The sequence below is a fragment of the Nannospalax galili genome, unplaced genomic scaffold, assembly GCF_000622305.1.
Source record: "Nannospalax galili isolate Female #2095 unplaced genomic scaffold, S.galili_v1.0 scaffold64, whole genome shotgun sequence".
In the NCBI taxonomy this organism is placed as follows: Eukaryota; Metazoa; Chordata; class Mammalia; order Rodentia; family Spalacidae; genus Nannospalax; species Nannospalax galili.
The window spans coordinates 1,439,144-1,465,684 of NW_008352316.1; the positions used below are offsets into that span (position 1 = coordinate 1,439,144).

At 37.3% G+C, this 26,541-nt stretch overlaps 1 protein-coding gene across 13 annotated transcripts in view; it reads right to left on the reverse strand.

Annotated features, from left to right (window-relative positions):
• Kiaa1109 (KIAA1109 ortholog) overlaps positions 1-26,541 on the reverse strand; it is a 249,263-nt gene that overhangs the window by 149,640 nt on the left and 73,082 nt on the right. For 12 of the 13 annotated variants that reach the window (XM_029554131.1, XM_029554129.1, XM_029554128.1 and 9 more), the window contains exons 22-29: positions 26,085-26,312; positions 25,264-25,401; positions 16,644-16,823; positions 15,592-15,720; positions 13,442-13,561; positions 11,674-11,954; positions 7,757-8,007; positions 5,962-6,220 (exon numbers count right to left, since the gene is read on the reverse strand). In XM_029554131.1, the coding sequence (XP_029409991.1) occupies positions 5,962-6,220; positions 7,757-8,007; positions 11,674-11,954; positions 13,442-13,561; positions 15,592-15,720; positions 16,644-16,823; positions 25,264-25,401; positions 26,085-26,312 (1,586 nt within the window). The remainder of the gene's footprint in view (positions 1-5,961; positions 6,221-7,756; positions 8,008-11,673; positions 11,955-13,441; positions 13,562-15,591; positions 15,721-16,643; positions 16,824-25,263; positions 25,402-26,084; positions 26,313-26,541) is intronic. The other variant, XM_029554130.1, reaches the window with a different exon arrangement.

The window sequence follows — 26,541 nt, forward strand, 5'->3', positions numbered from 1 at the left end:
AAAGAAGAGGTCAAACTATCACTTTTTGCAGATGATATGATACTATACCTAAGAGATCCCAAAAGTTCCATCAGAAAACTCCTAGAACTCATCAGCACTTTCAGTATAGTGGCATGTTATAAAATCAATCTACAAAAATCAGTAGCCTTTCTATATACCAATAACAAGCTATTGGAGAAAGAGTACAGGGAAACCCTACCCTTCACAATAGCTGCAAAAAAAAAATTAAAGTATCTCATAATAAACCTAACCAAAGACATTAAAGGCCTCTACAATGAAAATTTTAAATCTTTAAAGAAAGAGATTGAAGATATCAGAAGATGGAAGGACCTCCCATGCTCATGGATTGGAAGAATTAATATTGTGAACATGTCCATCCTACCAAAAGTCATTTATAGATTCAATGAAATGCCAATCAAAATGCCCATGACAGTTTTCACAGAACTGGAAAAAACCATCCTACGATTCATATGGAAGCGCAAAAGACCTCGGAGAGCCAAAGAAACCCTGAGCACTAAGAGCAATGCGGGGGAATTACTATACCAGATTTTAAGCTGTATTACAGAACTATAGCCATAAAAACAACATGGTACTGGCATAAAAATAGACCCATAGATCAATGGAACAAAACTGAAGACCCAAATATGAGTATATTGAATTTCAGCCACCTGATAGTTGACAAAGGGGTCAAGAACATTCACTGGAGGAAAGACAGAATGTTCAGCAAATGGTGCTGGCAAAACTGGATCTCCACCTGTAGAAGAATGAAACTAAACCTGTATCTTTCACCTTGCACAAAAGTCAATTGCAAATGGATCAAAGACCTCAATGTGAAGTCTGAAACACTGAAACTGTTAGAAGAAAATACTGTCAAAAAAACTACAGATATAGGTGTAGGAAAGGATTTTGTAAACTAGACATCAATTGCTCAGGAAACAAGATCAAAAATCAACAAACGGGAGCTCATTATATTAAAAACCTTCTGTACATCAAAGGAGGCAACCAGGGAAGTGAAGCGAAAACCCACAGAATGGGAGAAAATCTTGACCAGCAACATATCTGACAGATGTTTAACATCCAGAATATATAACAAACTCAAAAAAAAGAAAATCAAGAAAGGAAGTAACCCAATTAAAAGATGAGCTAAGGAGCTGAACAGAGAGTTTTCAAAAGAACAAGTAAAGATGGCTAAGAAGCATCTTAAAAGATGTTCAACATCACTAGTAATTAGGGAAATGCAAATTAAAACCACTTTAAGATTTCATCTTACCCCAGTCAGACTGGCTAAGATCAAGGGAACAAATGATACCAAATGTTGGAGAGGGTGTGGGGAAAGGGGAACACTCACCCACTGCTGGTGGGGATGCAAACATGTTCAACCCCTATGGAAAGCACTACAAATGAACTTACCATTTGACCCAGTTATACCACTCCTTGGCATATACCCAAAGAACTTATCCTACTGCAGAGACACTTGCACATCCATGTTTGTTGCTGCTCTTTTCACAATAGCTAAGAGATAGAAGCAACCTAAGTGTCCCTCAATTGATGAGTGGATAATCAAAGTGTGGTTCATTTATACAATGGAGTTTTACTCAGCAGTAAAGAAAGACGAAATCATGAAATTTACAGGTAAATGGATGGAACTAGAAACTGTTATACTAAGTGAAGTAACACAGACTCAGAAAAAAAATCGACATATGTTCTCCCTCATATGTGGATCCTAGAACCAAATCCTGTTAAGTATGTATCCAGACATAACTACAGGAACCAGCATAATGGAAAGGAAACAGGGAGGTAAAGGAAAAGAAAGAAACTGAAGAGAAGAACAGTAGGAAACAGGTGTTAATAAGGGATATGGACAAAAATTGGGTTAGTTTAAGGGAGGGGGTAGGGAAATGTATACAAGGAACCTAGGGGTAAAGGGAAAGAAGAAGCTCAAGAGAGGTAGGACCGTAGGAGAAGGGCATTATTAAGGGAGAACGGGGCAAAATGGGGGCACCTTAATTGTGGAAGCCATAATAGAAGGGTTAGACAATGCGAGAGAGAAATAATACCTAGCTAGTTTTAAAAACCAGAGGTAACCATTAGTCCAATAACCTATCGACAAATTATACATACCAGATCAAGAAATATATATCTAGGCAAGGTTTATCTGAGAACAACTGGTCTTTGCCCAAGATTTATCTACATAGCACACAGTAATTAAAAGTACCAGCCTGGTGGAACTAACCTTCTTGGATGTTTAACAGACATACTTTGAGGCCTATAATAATTTGGTCAGAGGGACATAAAGGACAGTTTTTGTGCTTTGCCCTCCTAGGTCGACTAGTTCCAGGGGACTATGAGCATCTCTCAAAATGTCCTGTAATTGTGGTGGGTCACCTGTCCTCTTGATCAAGGAGGCCGAGGAGACCCCATGAGATGGACTTGAACCAGTGTCCAGTCTACAAAGAGAAGGGTCAACACAGAGTAATCATTTCTTCCATGCTTCCAAGCGAAGCCAACCATGGTTGAGCAGGACCTTTGACTTATCTTCACAAAGGCAGAACTGGTAAAAGGAGCCAGGGGCTCCTCCCAAGCCCAATTAACCCCTGAGGAACAGATCCTCAAAGGGCCTTAAGGGTAAAAATAAATTGGTTTATCTGGGCCAAATATATGGCCTTAAACATCCAAAAAGAAAGTATAACCAAAGATTAAAGGGGCCAATATAATTTTTTAAAAGTCCATATGTATAGCTAAATGCTGCATAACAATCAACAATGCCAGATAGGAGATACCTTCTTTTGAGTTGTTGGACAGGGTGGCCCAAGGGACTCCCAAATAGCAACGTAGCAAAGAACTAGGAAAATGAACAGCAGACCCCAATCTTATCTAAAGGAATAGTCACAACTGATTGCTGCTAGATGAGGAACAGCTGACCTTCCTAAAACAAGGACCTCTAGATAGGCTGACTAGATTCACCATATGGACTAGTAGGAAATGGCTGGGGGTGCCAACAACAGGATGGACAGTAGCAGGGATGACAGAGTATAAGGGCTTTAGTTGGGGGAGGGAGGCTATGGGAGGGTGCCATCTGGGAAATGGATGTATAGTTGAATAAGATAGTTTAGGATGTTCTGTGTGATATATACACACAAAAGAAATCAACAAAATTTTTAAAAATGAATTATATTTGAGGGGGAAGCATAAAAATTTACATCATGTTAATTAGTAGAGGTGATAAACATTACCACCGAAATCTACCCAATTACTTTAAAGACATACACAGGTGCCAAGGATCCAAGTGCAACCAATTATAACTAGTAATAATCAGATACACACAGATTAGAGATGCATGCACCAACATCCATAAATAGAAAACATTGTTTAAACACTTGTGGGGGTCTGGAGAGATGTCAGAGGATAAGAACACTGACTGTTCTTGATAAGAACACTGACTGTTCTTGTAGAAGACCGGGGTTTGAATGCCAGCACCCACATGGCAGCTAGCAACCTCCATAACTCCAGTTCCAGGGGCAGTCTCTTCTGTCCTCTGCAGGCATTGCACAACACGGGTGCACTTACATGCAGGCAGAAAGAAAGAAAAAGAAAAAATGAAAATAATAAATATTTTTTTAAAAAATTGAAGAAACCCAGAAACACTTAACACATTTATAGGGGTTTTTTCCTTTCTGTATACTCTAAGAGTTCATCCAACAAAATGCACTCAGGGTCTTTGATTAAGTCCTTCTGAAGGCTGGAAGAATGGCTCAGTGATTAACAGCTCAACTGCTCTTGCAGATGATCCAGGTTAAGCTCCCAAGCACCCACAGGTTGTGGTTCAAAACTGCCTACAACTATAGTTTCAGGGAATCTTGGCATCTTCTTTTGGCTTCCATAGGCTCCTACATATACACAGTATACATAAACTTCCACAGGCAAACACATATACAGGTATTTTTTTTTTTTTTTTAAAGAAAGGAGGCCGGGTGTGGTGGCGTATGCCTTTAATCCCAGCACTTGGGAGGCAGAGGCAGGCGGATCTCTGTGAGTTCAAGGCCAGCCTGGGTTGCATAGTGAGTTCTGGGACAGCTGGGGCTACAGGGAGACCCTGTCTCAAAAAGACCAAAAAAAAAAGGAAGAAAAAAGAGAGAAGTAAGCCATAGATGTACCAATATTAGTTGATTTCATCAACTGATAGAATAGTGCCATTTATTGAGGTAGAACAAATTGAGACTATATAGGAATAAGGTCAATGTGACAGTTAACTACGGTTATCAACTCGATTGGATCTGGAATCAAATAAAAGGCCATCTGATGGGCACATCTGTGAGGGATTTTCTTGACATGGGAAGAACCACCCTAAAAGTGAGCGGCACCTTCCAATGGCAGATCAGATTTTTAAAAGGTGCAAGAAAGAAGTTTGGCTAACACCTGCTTGTCTATATTCTCACTGGCAGGTTTATCTACTCTACATTCCTTTGCTAATATCAGAACTCAGGTTCTTTGGGCTTTCAATGTGAACTGAACACCAGCAGTTATCTAGAAGTATAAAGGTCTTCAGTGCCAGATTGGGACTGCCGAGGCACTCAGCATTATAGACTGAGCAGCTACCAAGTTCTTGGCCTCTCCAATGTGAAGACAGGCATAGTTGGACTACCCAAATCCTACTGTGTACCCATTCTCACAGATCCTCCTTTAATATATATTTACTGTACAGGCTCTATTCCTCTATATAACTGTTACTAAAACAGGCATTTTAAAGACACTGAACTTAATGTCTCAATGATATAACCAAGCAGAGACATCAAGGTACTAGGCTGAAAGGACAAAAGTTTTGGCTGGAGTTTTACATATAGACAATGCTAGCTCTGACCATAAATAAAGCCAAACAGCTACTGAGACAGTGTAGGGAAATCATATGGAATGTGTGGCGAAAGGGTCAGAATAGAGTTTAGAGGGATACCCACTGTACAAATGGCAGGCTGCAGGAAGAAGAAATGGAAAGAAAAGTACAGAGCTTGGATGGATGGAGACAGAGGAAATAGCTAGAGAAGGAGCAAATTGTGAAATGTCCTATCAAGCAAGTATGCTTCAAAAGAAGGGAGTGCCCAACCTTTATTATGCTCAGAGGAGTTCTAAAACTGTTCTACAGACTGGAAGGACAGTATCTGAATAGTAAAACAGTTCACCTTAAGTAATAGGATGACAAGAAAAATTTCTAGTATAGATATTTTTTGTATTTTCTAATATCTGTAAAGAGTGCATTTATTAGTTTTATTAAGAAAGACAAATTGGCATACCAATGTATGTTCAGGTTCAAGAAAAAAAAATCCTAAATGAAGGAGAAGAAAAGTTTTTTGTGCAAGAATTTTTTTTTAAATCTATTATTTTTATTTTATGCGTATGCGTGTATTGCCTGCATGTAAGTAAGTGTACCCATGTCGTGCAATGCCCTTGGAGGTCAGAAGAGGCTGTCGGATCCCCTGGGACTGGAGTTACGGACAGTTGTTAGCTGCCATGTGGGTGCTGGGATTTGAACCTGGGTCTTCTGCAAGAACAATCAGTGTTCTTAACCACTGAGCCATCTCTCCAGCCCCCATTTCTTAATATGTCTTAATGCAGCATTATAGTTTGCTTTTTCACCCACAAATCCCTCCTTCCTTTTATGGCTCTGGCCATGTGCCACAGCCCTCACATTCTAGTTTTATGATTCTAGCTACTCGCTGGAACTCCACATTTCCTAAATTTTAATAATTCTCACAAAAGTGCCCCTTCTCCTTTAAAGTAGCTAATTGGGATTAGATTGTGAGGTTGAATTGGAACTAATGAGGGACAGCCAACCTGTCCTTCACATTAAGTGTAAAAGGGAAAGGTCATCTTAACAAAGTATACTTACTCCTTATGCAAGTATTTTAAGTAATTTTAAGAATTATAACCTAGTTACCAACAAGTTTCTAAACCTAACTGAATACTGACCTTGCTTGGCCATCATCTCTTCTTGTACCATGTAAGAAATCTTTCTGAATAATGCGGTCATCAGCAACAGTTGAGGGGCTTTCCTTGTCAGCAGCCAGCAATGGTTGTGCTGCACTGGAACTGCTGTTCTCCTCAGAAGATGAGGATGAGCTGTGAGATCGTAAAGGTACCTGAAGACTAAGGTGTTGAGCTTTTCTCTCCACTTCTATTCCCATGGACTTGTTTTCCCATTCTTTCCTCTTCATACCATTCACATTACCTAAACAAAAAGTGTGGGTTAAGCATTTTGTAATGAATATATGAAAAATATGGCAATTTAATATAACTTGATTTTTTAAAAAGCACAAGTATCTAATTTCACATAGCAATATGTTAAACACTATAGAAAGATATCTATGAAAGAATAGATCCAGAGTCTACAGTAGGTGAACTTTTCTTTTTTAATCTTTCATTTAAATATTTTTGAGGGCTAAGGGTAGATCAGTGGTAGATCAGTGTTTAGAATGTACAAATCAGGGGTCAATTCCCAGGATGCATGTGCATATACGCACACACACACAATTCAAATTTACTGAAAACTTTAAAACGAAGAGCATCATATATTTCACTTAGATTTGTTTTCAAACATTTTTCTACATTTGCTATAAAAGTTGAACGGGAACACAGATTATATCATGTTATTAAATGATGTATTTCCAGGGTCTAAAACAACCTCACACAGAAAGCACTCAATAAATAGATGAATAAATAATGAATTCATAGCCAGAAAGGAGCACTCCTGTTTTGAAGTTAAGAGTCGTGCTACACAAATAGAAAAGCAGACCCAAAGAGATCAAAGTAGAGCTCTTTAGCTTCTTAGAGCCCCCACAACATAAAACTTGCTCAGCTTCCTTCTTCTCTAGTCATTCCTGTACTAACCAAGAAAAAGGACCCTGTTAGTAAGAAGAAAACACCCTCTAATCCGAATGTAGGTTTAGATGAAATTCAAGAGGGTAAAAGAGGCACAAATTTAACAATAAAAGTAACTCTTAGAACTATTACCTTTTTTTGTTAACCTACTGACAAATGGTAGAACTAAGTTGCTGTGGACGAAGAGGAAAAGGCTAAACAATGGTAAAATATCAAGAATTCTCTACATTTCATCTATGCAACATGGCAACTTAAGCAGTAACATTATACTTAATTGTAGAAATATATAACTAAGAAGTCCAAAGGAAAATTCACTTCTGAAGTCTTTGGAAAAAATAAAGTATTTAAATCTAAATTTAATACACTTAAAGTCATAATGTACTGCTCATGCCAAACTAGTGTATTTGTAATACTATCTTGAAAATGCTCGGTGAAAACCAGATTTCTCATCCTGACATGTTCAATTTTATTGATAAGAAATATACTTTGTGAAATTAGCTGGCAATATGGAGCTAATAATATAAACATTACTAGTGATAAGTTTTCCTATAAACGTCAAACGAAGCTGAAGCAAGGCTACTCCTAAGTATCTCTTGAACTTAAGCTATAGGAAAATAATGATACATGAAGAATTACTTAGAATAAGCTTTGTAGAGGAAGTTGCCCATTGTCAGCAACAGGGGATCTGACTACTACACCTACTTTGACTGTGTATTACTTAAAAAATCAATATATACGCCTACAAGATGAATGTAGAGCCCTAATCAAAACACTATTCAAAAAATCCATTATACTGAAATTCACAATAAGATTGTACGTCTCTTAGAATGACACAGGAACAGAGATAATAAAAGCTTAGCACTAGACAAACAACATATATTATTACCATCTACAGTTTTGGGAATTTCTTTAGTAATAATCCACTCTCCAGGCTGTAGCAAAGACTGGCCATAATACATATCAGACTCTGCACTCGTACTTGAAAATGCAGAGCTACTGGAAGGTGTCAGCTCTTCAAGTTTGAAGAAATCTAGGCCAGCTACTGTGCCACCAAAGAATCTGCAGCCACCAAGACAGCCACACTTGTTTCTACACTTCTTGTTCTTCAAAGTATCATCTGGCCACAAGAACCACAACCTGAACAGAATCCAAAATAAAACAAATAAGAACAATAACAGAAAAAAATTCCTTAAGAAATTAAAAAATTAGAAAAATGTAAATTGTCAATATATTTTAAAATTAAATATAAACAAGTTTATTTTGTAATCTATCTTTTTAAAAATATTTTATTGCTTTAATTTTATGTGATAAGTGTACTGCCTACATGTAGGTAGGTGCACCGATGTCATGCAGTGCCCACAGAGGTCAGAAGAGGGCATCTGATCCTCTGAAACTGGAGTTACAAAGGGCTGTTTGCCGCCATGTGGGTGCTAGGAATCAAACCCAGGTTCTCTGCAAGAGCAGTCAGTGCTCTTAACCACTGAGCCATCTTTCCAACCCCTGTAATCTAGCTTTTTAATCACTTTACCTTTCAAAATCAACAACAAAGTTTTATCACAGCAAGTAAGATGAAAATAAGTAGAATAGAAAACTAGCACACCTAAAAACATGAAACTGAAATAGTAATAAATGCCAGAATTGGGCATTTAAATCTATATTTAAAATAATTTTAAGCATTCTCAAAGGACTGCCGATAAGATTTCTATTTTTAATTTTTTTTTTTTTTTTTTTTTGTCTTTTTGAGACAGGGTCTCCCTGTAGCTCCAGCTGTCCTGGAACTCACTATGTAGACCAGGCTGACCTTGAACTCACAGAGATCCGGGTGCGCCACCACATCCACCTATTTTTAAATTTTTTAAATTAAAAACGTAACCACTACATAAAAAAAAAGTTAGTTTGTGGGTAGGATAAAAATTCTAGACTCTCCAGAATTATTGGCAAAGAAAAACACTAAAAACCAACAACTTGGCTCTACAGTTTCATTAGCACCTTGTTCACACCTAGCCTGATGACAGACAGAGACACTGTTTACAAGACTTGCTTCTCCAGTGATAATACAGAAACCCGGGGCCTTGACAAATCCTTTGAAAGTGTGAGCTTTCATACTCAAACTTATACGATGTTTTCTTAAATCAATTTAAAAGATTAATATACTCTAGTAAAAAATGAATATAAAAAATACAGCACATTTGGAAAATAAGAGATGAAAATAAACATTTTATAGAATGAGAAATGAAGATAGATTGGGTATAAATAATCTTCTGTATTTAAACAGGTATTTGCAGAAAAACCTCTTTATCTTACCTAAATTAATGTTAAACAACTTTTTAAACCATCAGCATAAAGACAGTTCCAGATTCACATTAAAAAAAAAGAAAAAGAAAAAAGTAATAAATTACAAGTACTATTTGTTTACTAGAAATATTATCTTCTCAAATTAGCACAAAAAAATGCAATGAGAAAAACAGAATTTTTAAAGTTAAAATCTTAGGCCTGGAGAGATGGCTCAGTGGTCAAGAGCACTGGCTGCTCTTGCAAAGGACCTGGGTTTGATTCTCAGCACCCACGTTGTGGCTAACAACCATCCATAACTCCAGTTCTAGGGGAATCTGTTACCCTCTTCTGACCTCCATGGGCTCTGCACAATATGGGTGCACTTACACACATGCAGGCATTACATATATACATGTAAAAATAAAAGTAACAAATAAAATATCAAATCCCTATATAAAAGTATGGCCTGGGAGAGACAGCTCAATGGTTAAGAGTACTGGCTACTTTTGTAGGGGACCTGGGTTTGGTTCCCAGCACCACACTGTGGCTAACAACCACCTGTAACTCCAGTAAAGAGGCCCTCTTCTGTGGGTGTTGTACAATGTGGGTGCATTTACATACACTGGGGCAAAAAACACTTAAACATATTTTAGCCAGGCATGGTGGTACACGCCTTTAATTACAGCACTCAGGAGGCATAGGCAGGTGGACCTCTGTGAGACAGAAGCCAACCTGGCTTCCATAGCCAGTTCCAGGCCTGCTGGCACTACAGGGAAATCCTATCTAAAAAACAAAACAAAACAAAACAAAACAAAACAAAACAAAACCACAAAAAAAAATGATGAATAAAGCACCACATAAGTGCACCTAGTCAATAAAGAGGAAATTCACAAGTAAGGAAGTAAAAATTGGATAGTTAAAATTACCTCAGAGGAAAATTGCAAAATAAAGAGAGACTACCTTTCAATTATTATAAAACACTCAAAAGATCAACTGCTAACATCCACAGCCAAAAGCTGGATTTTATGGAATTTGGGAGCTCAAATTAAAAACTTCAGTCTTTAAGCCTATTCATAAATGCTTCTAGCAAACTACATAAAAGAAAGCCAAAAAGTGTGAGAGAAGATTTTCTTAGCAAAAGTCCCCCGCCCCCCACATTATTTAAGGTGGGGAAATGAGACGGAATCTGAAAGTTATCATGAAGGCAATGAATAAGGAATGGCCTATGTTTCTAATGGTGCACCACTACTTTAAGCTTAAGGGTCTTTACAAAATACTCAACATGTGGGTTTATACCTATAATACAAGCATAATACAAACAGAATTTGAAGATGTACAGGATGATTTCAAGTATATGAAACATACACCAAAATTTTGGAAAGAAATATGAGGACATTCTATGTAGTGGGATTAACACTATTACTTTCCTTTGTTTCTTAACAGTTTCTGCTATTTGCTGAATAATCATGTACCAGCTATATAATAGGAAGATGGGAATGGAAAAAGTCATATTTTTTTAAGTTTGCTTCTATTGAATTTTTGTGTATTTTTACATCTCAATCAATCTTAATCATCTTTATACCCTCCTCACCACTGGTACCTTCCTATACCCCCTGCCCCTACTGGAGCCCACATATTCTGTCATCCCTGTTAAGGCCCACTGTGTCAAGTTAGCGTCCCCAGATGTTCCCCAGTGCAAGTCCATTCACTGAGGTCTACACAGTCTATCTAGAGTCCCTTCTTTTAGGAAGATCAGCTTTTCTTCACCTAGCAGCAATCAATTGCCAATAATTCTTCAGATAAGATTGGGGTCTGCTGTGCATTTTCCCAATTCTATGCTGGCTTTTTGTCTGTGTTTGCATGGGACTTGTGTATGGCTGACACCATTGTCACTGAATCATATGAGCAGGTTCCCAGGAGCTTGTAGGACTGTTTCCATATGGTCTTGCACCTCCTCCCTGGCTCCTACCATCTTCCACCCGCTCTTCCACAATGGTTCTTCTACACCTAAGACTCATCGAACGGGGTGAAGAAGAGAACACTAATGAATCTCTCAGTTCTCATTAATGAAGTTCCCTATGCAGCTGAGGGCCAGGAAAAAGTCATATATCATTTTAAAAAGGAGGTGACCTAATCAGAGGCTCTTGTCCATGCAGTTTTGAAAGCCTGCCAGAGGAATTTTCTCCAGTACATAATAGTGTAGTAGTTTCTAGGAATGGTTACATGGAAGAGAGAAAGAAGAGTGTTTTATAAAATGTTTTCTTGAAAGCAGTAATTTCCAGTTCTATCACTGCTGAAATACACACCAGACTAGAAAACATTAATAAAACAGCATCACTACAGATAGAATAAAACAATGCATTTACTCGATAAAGATCAGGTACTTGTACATTGCTGAGGCACAGCAGCATAATCATATTAAATCTTTAAAATGTTCTTAATCCATTCCTAACAGTAGAATTTCCTCTACGATTACCCAGTAATTTTCATTAAAAGCTGATTCCCCCATTCTTAAGATTTTTCACTAACCTCTTAGTTCTGGCATCATGTGTTTCCAAGAAATGTCTTTGTGCCTCATGTTTAGAGTGATGATCAGCAGCTAATGCAATATCAACTGTAATAAGTCCTAAGTTGGCTGATCCAGCTTCAAGCCAATAGGCCCTTCGTAGCACTGCTGGCTGAAGTCCAATTCTGCAGTTATTTAATTGTTCAATATATTGTCTCACTTGAAAGTCCTGAATTGCAGCACTTATTCCTTCTCCAACTGACTGATTATGGAGATTACAGTTTGCAACCCGGATTGCACCCATCTAAAGTTGAATTAGAAAATAAAACAAAACTGTAATTTCAGGGGTTTTTTTGTTTTGTTTTGTTTTGTTTTTTGTCTTTTTGAGACAGGGTCTCCCTGTAGCCCCAGCTGTCCTGCAACTCACTACGTAAACCAGGCTGGCCTTGAACTCACAGAGATCCGCCTGCCTTTGCCTCCCAAGTGCTGGGATTAAAGGTGTGCGCCACCATGCCCGGCAATTTCAGTATTTTTAAGTACCTTTAAAAAAACCTACAAAACTGGTCATTATTTGAAATACAGTAAAAGATATGTAGAAGAAAAAAAGGATAAAGTAGGAAAAAGAAAAAAAATAGAAAAGGGGGGGGTGGTACACAGATGTCTCAGTAGTTAAGCACTGGCTGTTCTTGTAGAGGATGTGGATTCAGATCCCAGCACCCATATAGCAGCTAACAACCAATGATAACTTCAGTTCCAGGAAACTCAATGCCCTCTTTTGGTCTTTGTGGGCATTGCATGACATGGGTGCATATATAGTGAAAGGGAAGAACAACTCCTACAAATTGTCCTTTGATCACCACAGAAAGTTGTCTTCAGACCTCTACACACAGTATGGCATGTGTACTTCCTTCCCCACAAGATTTTTAAAAAATGATTTGTTTTTTGAGACAGAGTCTCCCTGTAGTGCCAGTTGGCCTCAAAGAGATTCACCTGCCTCTGCTTTGAGTATTCTGTTTACAGGTGTGCACCACCATGCCTGGCTAATTAGCATAATGTTTTAAAAAGCAGATAAAAGGAGCATAACTACAAACAGGAATGAGAAGAAAAGATGGAGAGTATTAAGTAATAAAACCGTAGAAACATAACAAAGCTTGATAAAAAACAGCAATCCATGAAGGAAATGTGACATGTTTTCAGGAGTCAAGGAGAAATATAAATGGGTTAAAGCAACAGTTATTCAAAAAGAAGTCTTTTTTAAAAATTAAGTATTGTGTGTGTGTGTGTTCATGGTACATGTGTGAAGGTCAGAGGACAACTTTCAAGAGTTGGCTCTCTCTTTCCACCTTGTCAAGGTAAGGTTTCTCTTGTTCCTCCTGCTAAGCTGCAATTCCAGGTTAGCTTGCCCACAAGTTTCCAGGCAATTCTCCTGTCTCCACTGCCATCTCACCATAGAAAAACTGAGATTATAGAGGTGTGACACTGCATCCAGCTTTTTAGGTGACTCAAAGTAAAATCTTAAAAAACACTATCTTTTTATATCATGGGCATAAATATAATCTGCTACTTTACATTCCACCATAATTCAATGTTAAAATAATTCACAGTGGAAAACTGGTGGAAGTGCTTAACAAAAACAATACTGGAAAAGAATAGGCAAAGCAAAAAACAGGAAGTTCTCTTCTATAGTTTTACAGTCTATCAGATGACAAAGCACAAATGTTTCAAGATATGGAGGCTTGGTTTAGTAAAAGGAAAAAGAAATCAGTTTGGCAAAAAAAGACAATTGATTACCTTTATATTTGTAGCACAACCATGTTCCACAATGTAAACATCAGCTCCATCAACTGCTAAACGAGTCATAGTATATTTTAAATCATTCGAAGTTGGACAAGGCCCAGGAATACAACTCAACTAAAATAAAAATGGATTGTGAAACCATCAACTCATTGTTGACACTTTAGCAAATCTCATTATTTTTGTAAAATTCTTGTTACATATTCATTTTTAATAAGTCAATTAAATTTCATTCTTTTATAATGATAATTTAAATAATCAGTATCCAAGTGTTACCACTTAGAAAAATAGTCTTATGTCACCATGTACTAATTCCAATCAAAAGAGACAAGTGGCAAAATCTGACATAATACATGTTACTTATTACTGAGACTCAGAATTGGTCAAAGTAAACTGATGAAGTAAACACCACAAGCTTAACAAAACTGCATGATATTCTATAGTTATTAAATTTTCTTATGAAAACTAGAGTTACAGGCACACACTCATGCCTGTGTGTTTTCATATTCAGGCACATATACCTGAATTGTAAATATTTTGATATCTAGGACAGTACAAGAAATTAAAAAAATGTATTTTACTTTGCTTTTAAAACACAGCCTTGGTAATGTTTAAGTTAGAAAAAAATGGATACATCTTCTAGGTCAATGAACTTCTTGAGGAAATGGTAGCCCTGAGTAAATAACTGCTTCAAGAACACGTCAAAGAGGTTCTTCTCAGAACAGTCACTGCCCTATACTGACCTATTTTCACCAGGAAAAATCAGAGCTACTGGTCAGCAAGACGGCTCAGCAGGTAAAAGCACTTGCCAGGAAAACCTGCTGACCCTATGTCAGATCTCTCACATAAAGTTGGAAGGAGAGAATCAACTTCAAAAGGTGTCCTCTAACATCAACATGTATACCATGGCATTTATGTACCCAGGAACATACATCACACATACACATATGATAATAAACACATTTTGAAAAATGAGAGTTAAACAAACTAATCTGAAGTGACAAAAGAGATGAGTAGTAGTATGGGTAAGGGCTCACTGAAAAAAAAACAAAGAAATTCCAAGGACTAGAAGTGTCCCGTATCTGTACTGGATCTAGCAGTTACTTGTGTCCACACAAGGTTTATTAACTTAAAAAGGGTGAATAGACCATGTGTAAATTATGCTTCAATAAACTTTATTATTAAAATTTTAGTAATACAACACAGTCTTCCCCACTCCTGAAGAGGGAGATACCTAAAGGTAAAGGGTGAATTATTCATAAGTAATGCATTGCCTGACAGACAACTAAGGAACCAACTCCCTAAAGCCAGGCAATGTGTATATAACAAGAAAAAAAAAAAATTGTCAGCAATTAGAGCTCTTTCTGTTCTTGTCAGTAAATAAGTATAGGTTAAAATTTTTTTAAACATAAACTTTATAGCAATGTAACAAATAGTTTGACAAAAGAACAACAAAACGAAGGCACATATTAGGAAAAGCACTAAAAGAAAGATTAAATTGTTAATGTTATGTCTGCTACAGAACTGTGGTTTGTTATTTTCCTTGTATGAAACTGCCATGTTTTTGCTTTCTGAAGCAACCATATGTCTAGAATTAGAGAAAACGCAGCTCTCCAAACTCATAAGCGATCTGCAGTGCATGACAGCACTGTGCATGTCACTGTCTGTGCAAGGTTCTTAGGGGCTCCTGTTAGTTTTCATGAAAGTGCTATAATAACCCTAACTGAAGGAAGCTCAGTATTTTGAAAAAAGCATATAAGAAAATCTGATAAATGCCTAATATTCTCATCATAGGAAAATGGACAAGTTTCAAACTGATCTGAAAACTGAGTCATGCAAGGCACTTGGCCTGCCTACTTCAGTTTGGAAACCATCTATAAATACAGCTTTACTGCAAAAGGGTGGTACAATAATGAAATAAGATATAAATTTTAACTGAAAATGGAAAATAAAATTTTTATATTCCTATTTGTGAATGTATATGTTTTCAGAGTTACCTCATTTTAGAAACAACTAAATAACTGGCTAAGAATTTACAAAATCATTAATAGAAATTAGTGAACTGTACTGCTAATTTCATGGATATATGCATTTGATTAAAGCTAAATTTCAAGCTTGTAACATTTCTAGTATACTTGTGAACATACCTTGGATTCACAGAACCGACGATCAATTCCATGTTGGCAAATTAATACTGATTTTGGTCTCTCGAGTTCATACTCCCGACATACCACATGAAAAAAAAATGTCTGTCCCCATTCCAAAAGACATGACAGCTACAGATAATTAGTGACAGGTGACACAATTAGCATTCTAAACAAGTGCTCAATATTTAAAAGCCTATGAAGAATAATAACATGGCTTAAAAGACTTTATAACTGCTATTTAATCATTTACTGATTAGCCAATAATTTTTCTACCTTTATATCATTTATAAGCATGTTGCTTTTCATTTGTGAATGGCAAAATGCATGGTTAAGATGAAAATTCATTTCAACTAAAAATTCTACTTTGGCAACTTCTACAGCAAATACTTTCAAAGGTTATACCTTTCCTCTTATAAAGCTAATTGGAATCCCTTAGACAGCCAACTGTGCATAAAAATGCATCTAAAATCCTGTCTAATAACTAAACAATGATTTAAATTCTTTAAATATCTAATTATCTATGATAATATTGACTTACAACTTTGGAAAACTAGGTATTTTGAAGATCAAAGCATTTCTGTTTGGGTAACAGAAGCTTAAGTATGCAGAGAACAATTCTTTGGACACTAAAACAAAATTGATTTTGTAACTGCTAACAATAAACACACTGAGAGATGGATCAAGAAAGAAAACCCATTTTTATATTTTAATATCATGATTCCTGTCCTCCCCACAAGATAGGCCTGTGATCTTCCCTTGCCAAAGTGTTAACACATGACATTCTAAAACACAATTTCAGCTATTAGACAACATGGAGCTACATAACATTATATATTTCAATTATACATGGCTCAGAAAAGTCACTGACTTCTCTATTACAAGATTCTGAACCTCAAGAATGGCTTCCCCTAGAATCCATCAGTGACTGCAATGAATAAACATTCAAGCAGCAAACAGTTATTCTTAAGAAAGTGATAAGGAAAGAGATAAGAAGGTGACAGGAGACAGTAAGGTAAAAGTGAACCAATGGAGACAGCACTGTGAGAACCTACCTGTGGTGCTGTGATCTTAGCTGTAAGGCTTCCAGCCTGCACATCAATCAGCCATGCGTATTCTAGGGAGTCGCTTCCTAAGGGAAGACCTTCAGCTGAGAACATGGCATGTGCTCTCAGCTGGAAACCTGACAAATTGATGTGACCTTCCCTGAGTACTTCATCCACAGGGGGTCGCTGCTGAAAACAACAGCAAGATTGTAAGACACACAAGAAAACCACACTGTAATTTCTAGTTGCTTTATTTCCCACAGGTAAACAAAATAATTATACTGTCTGGAAAGTAAGACTTCAGAATCCAACCTTTGACTCCAAGTTGAGTTGCTATAGTACAGAATCTATGAGAGCCCACCAAATGAAAGAGACTAAATCCTGAAAGTATGCAGATCTGACTGGCAAATGTCCCCACAAATGGCAACAAGCTAACACTTTGGCAAGGGAAGATCACAGGCCTATCTTGTGGGGAGGACAGGAATCATGATATTAAAATATAAAAATGGGTTTTCTTTCTTGATCCATTCTACTAGCCTGTGTCTTTTAACATGGGAGTTGAGGCCATTGATATTTAGTGTTATTATTGAAAGGTGTATATTGGACATAGTCATTTGTGTTTGTCGAGTATTTTCTGTAGAGCTGATTTGGTAGACATGAATTCTTTCAGCCTATTCATGTCATGGAAAATTTTCCATTTCCTTTTGACTATGATAGATAGTTTTGCTGGATTAAGTATTTGGAGTTTGTATCCTTGGTCATTTAGATCTGGCCCAGGCTCTTCTGGCTTTCATAGTTTGCATTGAAAAGTCAGCTATAATTCTGATCGGTTTTCCTTTTACGTAACTTGTTTTTCCCTAGCAGCTTTCGGTACCCTCACTTTATCCTGTACATTTAATGTTTTTACTATGCTATGGCCTGGGGAGTTTCTGTTCTGGTCATGCCTAATTGACGTTCTGTGTGTTTCTTGAATCTGTACAGGTAAGTCTTTCCTTAATTTAGGGAATTTTTCTTCTATAATCTTATTGAAGATCTCGTCAATGCCAATGGCCTGAGATTCTTCTTCTTCCTATATGCCTATGATGCGTAGATTTGGTCTGTTATATTAAATGAAGTAACACAAACTCAGAAAAGCAAGTAATGTATGTTCTCCCTCGTTTGCAGATCATAGCACCAATCCCTTATATGTGAGTATACTCTTGATGTAACACCAAGAGTCAGGGAAATGGAAAAAAGAAAAAAAAAAAAAAACATGGATAAAGGGAAAAAAAGAACTCAAAAGAGGGAAATAGTAGGGAACAGATGTTACCAGGGGTAGGGGGAGTGGGAGTATTTAGCTGGGAGGGAAGGAAGGAGGGTCATGCGGGGAGGGGGGCGGGACTCAGGAAAGAGGAGATGGTGGGAGGTGGGTGTTATTGGGGGGAGGATAGGAGGGAGGTCAGATTGGGGGGCAGAATGGAATGGATCTTTGGGGACTAGGGAAGCCAGAGGAAAATGTATTGCTTCCAAACCCTCCTGAGAAATGCACACATGATGTCTGAACATTAATGCATGTGTATAGCTGGGCTGTATGGCAAGGAACAGAGAGCCAGACAGGAGAGGCCACCCTTCAGTGGTTGGTCAGAGTAGTCTAAGAGACTGCCAAAATAACATAGGCTACTGCCAGAGCTCTTGATTATCTCCCAGAAATGGAAGATAAGACCCTACTGCTGAAGACAGGACATACTTAGGACACAGGATTTGGAGCAATGGAGCAAGAACTAACCTGAAGGCCTTCTATCTTTCCTATAGAAGGAAACTTTTATGAAGTTTACCTCTCATATTTCTAGAGAATACTATGTAAGCTGCTAAGGGAGAAAAATCAATCAGTGGTACAATTCAGCCCTAAAGCCTAATAACCATAAAGACTGGCACAGCAAACTACCTCTTTTGGTGCAGTAGGGGCACTATTATCTGGGGAGTAATCAACAGTTATCTAGTTGGATTTAAAGTCCTCTCAATGGAAATGAACTCATGGGTAGTGCTATAAACACAGTCAAATACACATGGCTAGTGAGGTCATAGATCCTATAGAAAACCATATCTGTCATAACTACACAAATGAAGTTTCTTACCATATGCTAAATATGGATCCTTATATTTAAAGACAAGTGTATGGTACACCACTCATCAAAGAATCTTCTTTTTGCAACAGATGGAGGCTACTGCAGAACCCCACAACTGGTCAGACACAGAGAATATATGTCTGAGAGATGCCCTGTCCTAAGTGACATAAACCTCTATACCTAAGACTCATGGACACAGTGGAATGAGGCGTGGGGTGGCTTCCAGAAAAACTAGTGCATCCCCTCAACTCTGAACAGTGGAGCTTCCTTAAACAACAGAGTGGGATGCACACAGAAGGCCACAACTGGCTAAGATTTAAAGAATAAGAAACTGCAGAGTGTATGTCCCTGAATAGAACTCCTACATTAAACCTCACCCACCCACAGCTTAGGGACCATTGTGGAAGAGGAGATGAAAAGATTGTTAAGAGCCAGAGCTGGCTCATGAACACAGGGAAGCAGAGGCTTCTAGCCACTAGAAGCTTGCACATGTGAACTTGTGGCAATGGTGGCATCAAGCACAGGACCCATGTCAACTCAATGAGACAAGGGCCCAGAAAGGTGCGAGGGAAATTGGTGGCAGCCAACCCTAGTCTGGGAACTACTGGAAACTGATTACTACTGGGTGAAGGAGCGTAGGCCTTACTTACAAATTTCTGGACAGGTTGACTAGACTCCAGTGGATGAATGTGCACCAAATGGCATCTGGGTACAAATGCTTGACTGGATAGGACTTTAACATGTATAGTGGAATACATAAGATCTGTTTGGTGGGTGTTGTGGAGGCATGGATGGGGGAGAGGGGTCTAAATTTGATTAAGAACTGTTATATGAAATGTAATGTACAAAAGCTCAATAAAAATTTTTTAAAACTTAAAATGAAAAAGAAAACAGACTACTAAGACCATAAGATGAAGAATGGGGAGAAAAGTGGGGACCAAGATCCATATAGATTTTGAGACTATATAAATGAAAGGATAGTTTTATCTTATAGAGACTTACATACTTACTAACAACTAAGCATGCATTTCAGAGAGAAAAACTTTAAGTATATTTTATTATTATTTATTGCTTCTCTGCCTTTTGGGTAAGATTAAGTATCTAAGACATACTTAGACAAAGGATATATCCTAAAACAAAGTATTCCATAATATACTGGCTCCACAAAACACTACAAACAGGCCTGGGAATGTAGCCCAATGGTAGAATACTTGTTTATCCCTAGATTTGAGATCTCTCTGTCTCTGTCTCTCTGCCTCTGTTTCTCTGTCTCTCTGTCTCTCTCTCTCTTTCTGGGAATGTAGCCTAGTGGTAGAATACTTGTTTAGCCCTAGGTTTGATCACCCCCCCCCCTCACACACACACACACACAGTCAGGAAAACACATGGGCATTTTTCCATCTTCTCTACTGTCATCTTTATCCATTTATTATTAACTCTTGCTTGCAAGGACATCTGCACAGCCTCCCAATATTCACTTTGTATCTTTCTGCTCCACATTCTATCAACAACTAAAGAGATCTTTCAAAAATGTGAATCTGATCATATTCTTGCCTCTAGACTATTACATGCTACCAAATCACTACCTATTTCTCCTTGCAGCACTTTTTACACTTGAAATTATTTATTTATTTAAATTTTAATTTCCTCCATATTTATCTTCTCCACCAGAATCATTCATTTGGTCACAATTTCTGTTTTAGGCACCAAGAATTCTGATTGGATTTAAGGCCCACCTCACAAGATGGAGTCCATACCTGACACTTTTATCAGGGCCAAGAACCTGTGTCTAAACAGGTCAAAGACCAAACTATTACTACTGTTACCCTGCTAACTGGACATAGTATTAAACTGACTCCTAAAGACTTTTTGTTTTACCTAGAGATGAGTTCATCTCTCAAACTCTCACCAGAGAAGCTTCTTCTTGCAGATGGTGATTAACACGGAGACCCACGACTTGTCAGTGTGCAGAAAATAAGAAATCATGGAGTACTCATCCCTAAATGGGACACCTATATCACTCCCTCTCCTTCCAAGTCTCAGGGATCATTGTAGAAGAGGGGTGGAGGAGCAAGGAGGAGATTGTAAGAGTCAGAGGTGGTAGACGTCAAGAAAATTGTTTCACAGAGAGCACGACTGTTGTTCATTTGAACTCACAATTGTGAAAAGACTGTACAATACCTCTGCAAGCTCAAGCTCAACAAAACTTCAGCATAGAAGGCAGGGGTTAGGCAAGAAGCCTAGCTGAGGAAATACTGGCAACTGATAGCTGCTTCAGAGAGAGAAGTCAGTTTTCTTTAAGGGTGTGATGCCAGGTAGGTTGACCAGGCTCCAGGGGATAGACCTACAACTAAGTGCATTTGGGGACATACAAATTAGACTTGATAAAAATAATAGAGGACATGAATTGATGCAGGGTATGGGAGTGGTGGTGCATCTGAAAAGCGATGGGGAGTCCGAATATGATCTGAATACATTGTATAAAATTGGTGCAAATGGAGATGGAGGTCTGACTGTGATTAAAATATACTGGATGAAATTCCCAATGAATCAGTAAAAATATTTTTAAAAACAGACCTCACTTTACCTAACACTGTGATGCAAAAAATAAAAGCTACTAACTAGCTAGACAGACTTCTTAAGGCTTTCAACATACCAATATACACTGATACAATTCACAGATATTTAGTAAGCTATATTTACAATGGCATTCCTCATTGTGTATGTGTGTAGACCATATCAAAGGATGAGTGTTCAGTACATTTACAGTAATTCACTTTTTGAAACAATTTTTAATATAAGGGCTAAATCTCTAAGTTCTTAAAAGGAAATTTCAAATTATAACTACAATGGCTCTAGAAGCTCTTCTGCTATAATTATTTTTTTTTTTTTTTTGATCTTTTTGAGACAGGGTCTCTCTGTAGCTCCAGCTGTCCTGGAACTCACTACGTAGACCAGGCTGGCCTTGAACTCACAGGGATCCACCTGCTTCTGCCTCCTGAGTGCTGGGATTAAAGGCGTGCGCCACCACGCCCTGTCCACATAATTTAAATTTTACATGAACTGTATGACTTTATATAAAACTACCTATTCTTGAAGCCATAACTTCCTAACCTTTCATCAAAAAGAATTTGAGAGAATAGTCAGTAAAAGTCTCTTCTGGCCAAAATTATATCGATACCTTTAGGGGATGGAGCTCACAAATACATGCAGATCTTGGCTTGTCTTAAAGCACAGCTTATCTGATACACCAAAATTTAAGACTATATTCTAAATTTTATTATGGCTTATTATCATATCATATCAAGTTGAATTGCAACCAGTAAAAAGACAGGTTCACAGACCTGAAACCTATGAAGGTGACTTTTTTTGAAAATAGGTTTTTTTGCAGGTATAATTACATTAAGATAGGATCATGTGAAGTAAGAGTAGACCCTAATATGACCAGTGTCCGTATAAGAGAAAAATTAGGACAAAAAAAAAAAAGACACATAGAGGGGATGCCATTAATAACTGAGGCAGTAATTTGAGTGATACAGCTACAAAAAGAAATGCCAAGGATTTCTGAGAACCACCATCAACTAAGAAAGTTCAAGAAGGATCTTCCCCTATAATCTTTAGTTATAACATGGCCCAAATCAACACTTGAATCTGTGAATCTTCAGAGCTGTCAGGGGATCAATTTCTGCTGTTTTGAGCAACACAGTATATGTCCTGTAGGACAGCCTTAAGTAACCAATACAGATCAAAATATCATAAAGTGTGTGGCTTCATATTTAGATGCAGCAATCAATACTTTACCTTAGCTCCTTCACTTTAAAGCCCTGAGTTAAGACTAATGCTACAAGGAGAAAATACCAGCAGGTGAGTAACCCATGAGTAAGTCTTGGGAAGGGTCACATTGTGCAGCCTCCTGCCACAAAAGCATATTAGACAGTATAGACAAATAATGTGAGCAAAGTAAATATGTAAGCAAATTCCAGGAGGGTATATTGGCGCTCTTGTCTTTGGGGATAAATATGAAGTTCAAACCATCTAAAAATCAAAATATCACCAGTATAACTGTCTCCCTATCTCCTTTCCAGGAACTCTTTTTCTAATTCTCAAACTGCACTTTAAAATTTCATCTCTCCATAAACTTGCTATGCCTCAATAATAAAGGACGTGAACTTTCATAATGAGCTCAGCAAAATATTTTTTTTGTTATCTACTTATGTTTCGTATCTAATAAATGTAGTGGTTAAAAGTTGAAGTGCTATTTGGTTTTCCTAAGAAACCAGAAACTCATCTAAGATTCGTAGACTTTACCCATGAAAAGAGATTTGTTTCCCCTCTATTAACTTCCTCAAAAAACTTAAAAAAAAAAAAATAGGCGGCCTTTCTTTCCACACATCCATATCCCAGAATACAAAATAATAATTGTAGATCCATTAATCCTGGAGAAGAGAATCAGTTGTTGTTTTTTTGTAATTTTCAACTTTCATTTTTAAAAATATTTTATTTATTATTTTTATTTTACGTGTATGCATGTATTGCCTGCATGTAGGTAAGTGCAGTTGTGCAATGCCTATGGAGGACAAAAGAGGCTGTCAAATGCCCTAGAACTGGAGTTACAGACAGTTGTTAGCTGCCATGTGGGTGCTGGGATTCGAACCCGGGTCTTCTACAAGAAGAGCCAGTGTTCTTAAACCGCTGAGTCATCTTTCCAGGACCGAATCACAGTTCTTTTTAAAGTTTCTACGGCAAGTTAAACTTTTGTGACATCTCTGTAGAGACAGACAGTTCTGTCTCTTCCTTTCGGTGGTGTTTACGTGAAGATACATATAATAAAATGTCCCATAACTATGTACACATGTGGCACATGCTAATGTACTTAGCTTGATACTGAAGTATAATTATGTAAAAGTCATACTATGGACATTGAGTGGAGGGGTTTACACAGGAAACCCTCCTCTTTGTAACTTCCTAAGGATCTGTAATTATTTCAAACTAAAAGTTTAAGAAAAAGGAGAATGTGGGGCTGGAGAAATAGCTCAGTGGTTAAGAGTAGTTAAGAGCCATGGCTGTTCTTGCAGACCCACATGGTGGCTAACAACCATCTGTAACTCCAGTTCTAGGGGGATCCAATGCCCTCTTCTGACCTCCACAGGCATTGTACTACATAAGTGCACTTACATACATGTGGGCAAAATATACACATAGAAAAATAATAATAAAATAAATAAAAAATTTAAAGGAAAATGCATTTTGTGGCAAAAATAAAAACATTGTTCAGCACCTATTATTTATCTTCAACTATTATGATCTCAGCTATGTCAAATGTATAAATACCAAAATTTAAACTCTACAAATAAGCCACACATGTTGGCAGACAGCTAGAATCTTAGCACTTGGGAGACTGAGAGGCAGAAGATTACAAGTTCAAGGCAAACAAGTTTAAGATGAAAAGGGAAAAAAAAGTCTCCAAATAAGAAATATAGTCCACTATGGCAAAAAATAAAAGTAACAATGGACATGTGTTTTAAATAAAATCAGTTACTGCACACAACTCATGGGAAATGATCACCCATCACGATGATTCTGGGGTACCACTTTTATCTTTCCTTTTTTTTTTTTTTTTTGGACAGGGTCTCCCTATTCCCAACCTGCCTGGACATCACGATACACGATATACACCAGGGTGGCATCAATCTCAGAGAGATCTACCTGCCTCTGCCTTCCAAGGGCTGGGATTAAAGGTGTATACCACCATTCTTGGCTTCATGTTCCCATTTATAATTGTACTTTGTCTTACATTAAATTCCATTTGTATTTCTACATCACACATCAATGTTGTAATAGGTACCAACAGAAGCTATTTGACATTTTAAAAAATAAACTTGTTGCTGGGTGTGGAGGTGCATGCCTTTAATCCCAGCACTCAGGAGGCAGAGGCAGGCAAATCTGTGTGAGATACAGGCAAGCCTGAAATGGCCTACAGTGTGAGTTCCAGGGGAGTTGGGGCCACATAGTGAGATCCTGTTTCAAAAATACCAAAAATAAATAAATAAATAAATGAATAAAATAATAACTTTGCTAATAATCTACCCAGAAAAAAAATAATCCCTACTTGATTAATATCACCAATCCTTTTCCAAGAGTCCCAAAACAGGAATGTGAACGAATTTTCAAAATATTTTCTAATACACAGATGAGTAAGAATTAAAATTATTGATCATGCATGTTTTAAAATTTTATGATACTATTTAATATTTTCTTTCTATGAATATCAAAATCATGAATTATTTCTTTCCATTTTTAAAAACAGAAGAGGTAAAATATAATTAGGATTGCATAAATAATGAACAGTACAAAAAGAAAAAAAAGACTGACTCTTCAAACAACTCCCATACATGAACATACACACAAAACCTATCCCTACAAGTGAAATTAAAAGTCTCTAATTTTTAAGAGTCACACACAAAAGCTAACATGTTTTGACTCCATAAATTTTAATAAGACTTACCATGTTACTCTGACATTACCTGATAGTTATCACTAACAAACACATTCAGAGGTGACAGGACAAGTTGCAGCATGGTCTCCCTGAATCCTTTTTTCATTTCAAAACATAGTCTTTCCAAGAAAGCTGTTGGGCATTCAGGACCATCAGTAGTTCCATGCTATAGTTAAACAAGACATCACAATCAAGACACAGAAAGTTCTGAGTGAAAAGACATGGGAAAGTAAAAACATTTTTTCATGATTAAGAGAATCTGATTCTTCAAGGAGTCAACAGTGCGTATTTACAAAACCATATATTCTTTCCCCTGGGTAACCAGAGGTGGCTTCTGCTATGCCAGCAGGGCATGGTATGGAACAGGATCCTTCAGCGTCACCTCTTCCTTATATGGCCCTGCTCTGAAGCTCTTGCCTTCATAGGGAAGATCAGGCTCAGGGATAAACCAAGTGTACTAAAATACTGTACTGAATCTAAAACTATGACACAATTCAACCTCGAGGGTCAAGCCTTAAACTTGATTTTGTGATATGTAGCAATAAGGCCCCAAACTGGTTTGTGGCTTTAAGATAAAAGCTAAGCGTAGTCTCAAAATATTTATCAGGTAAACTAAATATCAAGGCAAAATGCTCTAAAGTTATGCAAAACAGGAAAAAAAGGAGCTTAAATGAAAAAAAAAACCAGAAACAAAATTATCAGTGATCAAGTATCATACAAGAAAACCAGAAAATTTTTGAATTTGTTTTTTTTAATGTATGTGTATACCCAAGCACATATATTTAGTTTCCTAAGGTAGACAGACAGCACAATAATATATCCTAGACCATTTTGATAGTAAACACTTACCACAGGAAGACGCCCATGAACTTTATATAAATTAACAAGCACAGTAATATCCCAAGGGCGCAAGGCAAGTGGATGGATCGACTTGGCTGAACTTTCATTTTCCTTTTTGTCATTGTCCATTCCAGCAGCAGTCCACCCAGAGCTGGAAGAGGTTGACAGTGACAGAACAGGGCTTGAAACAAGCTCTTCAAAATCCACATACATGTCATCTTCCCCAAAGTAGTTTTCCTATAATTATAAAAAAAACAAAAAAACAAAAAAAACATCATTTTTAAAGGATATGTGATAAATTTCCTATAAATATTTTTTGGAAAAACAAGTTGCCATTAAAAAGGGACACACACACCAAAAAAAGAGACATAAATAAGCCTTTGAGCCCTGCATGTACAAATAATGCATCTCTCTAAACTACTGTATCTAATTAAAGGTATCAGGTCTATTTACATCATACGAAAAA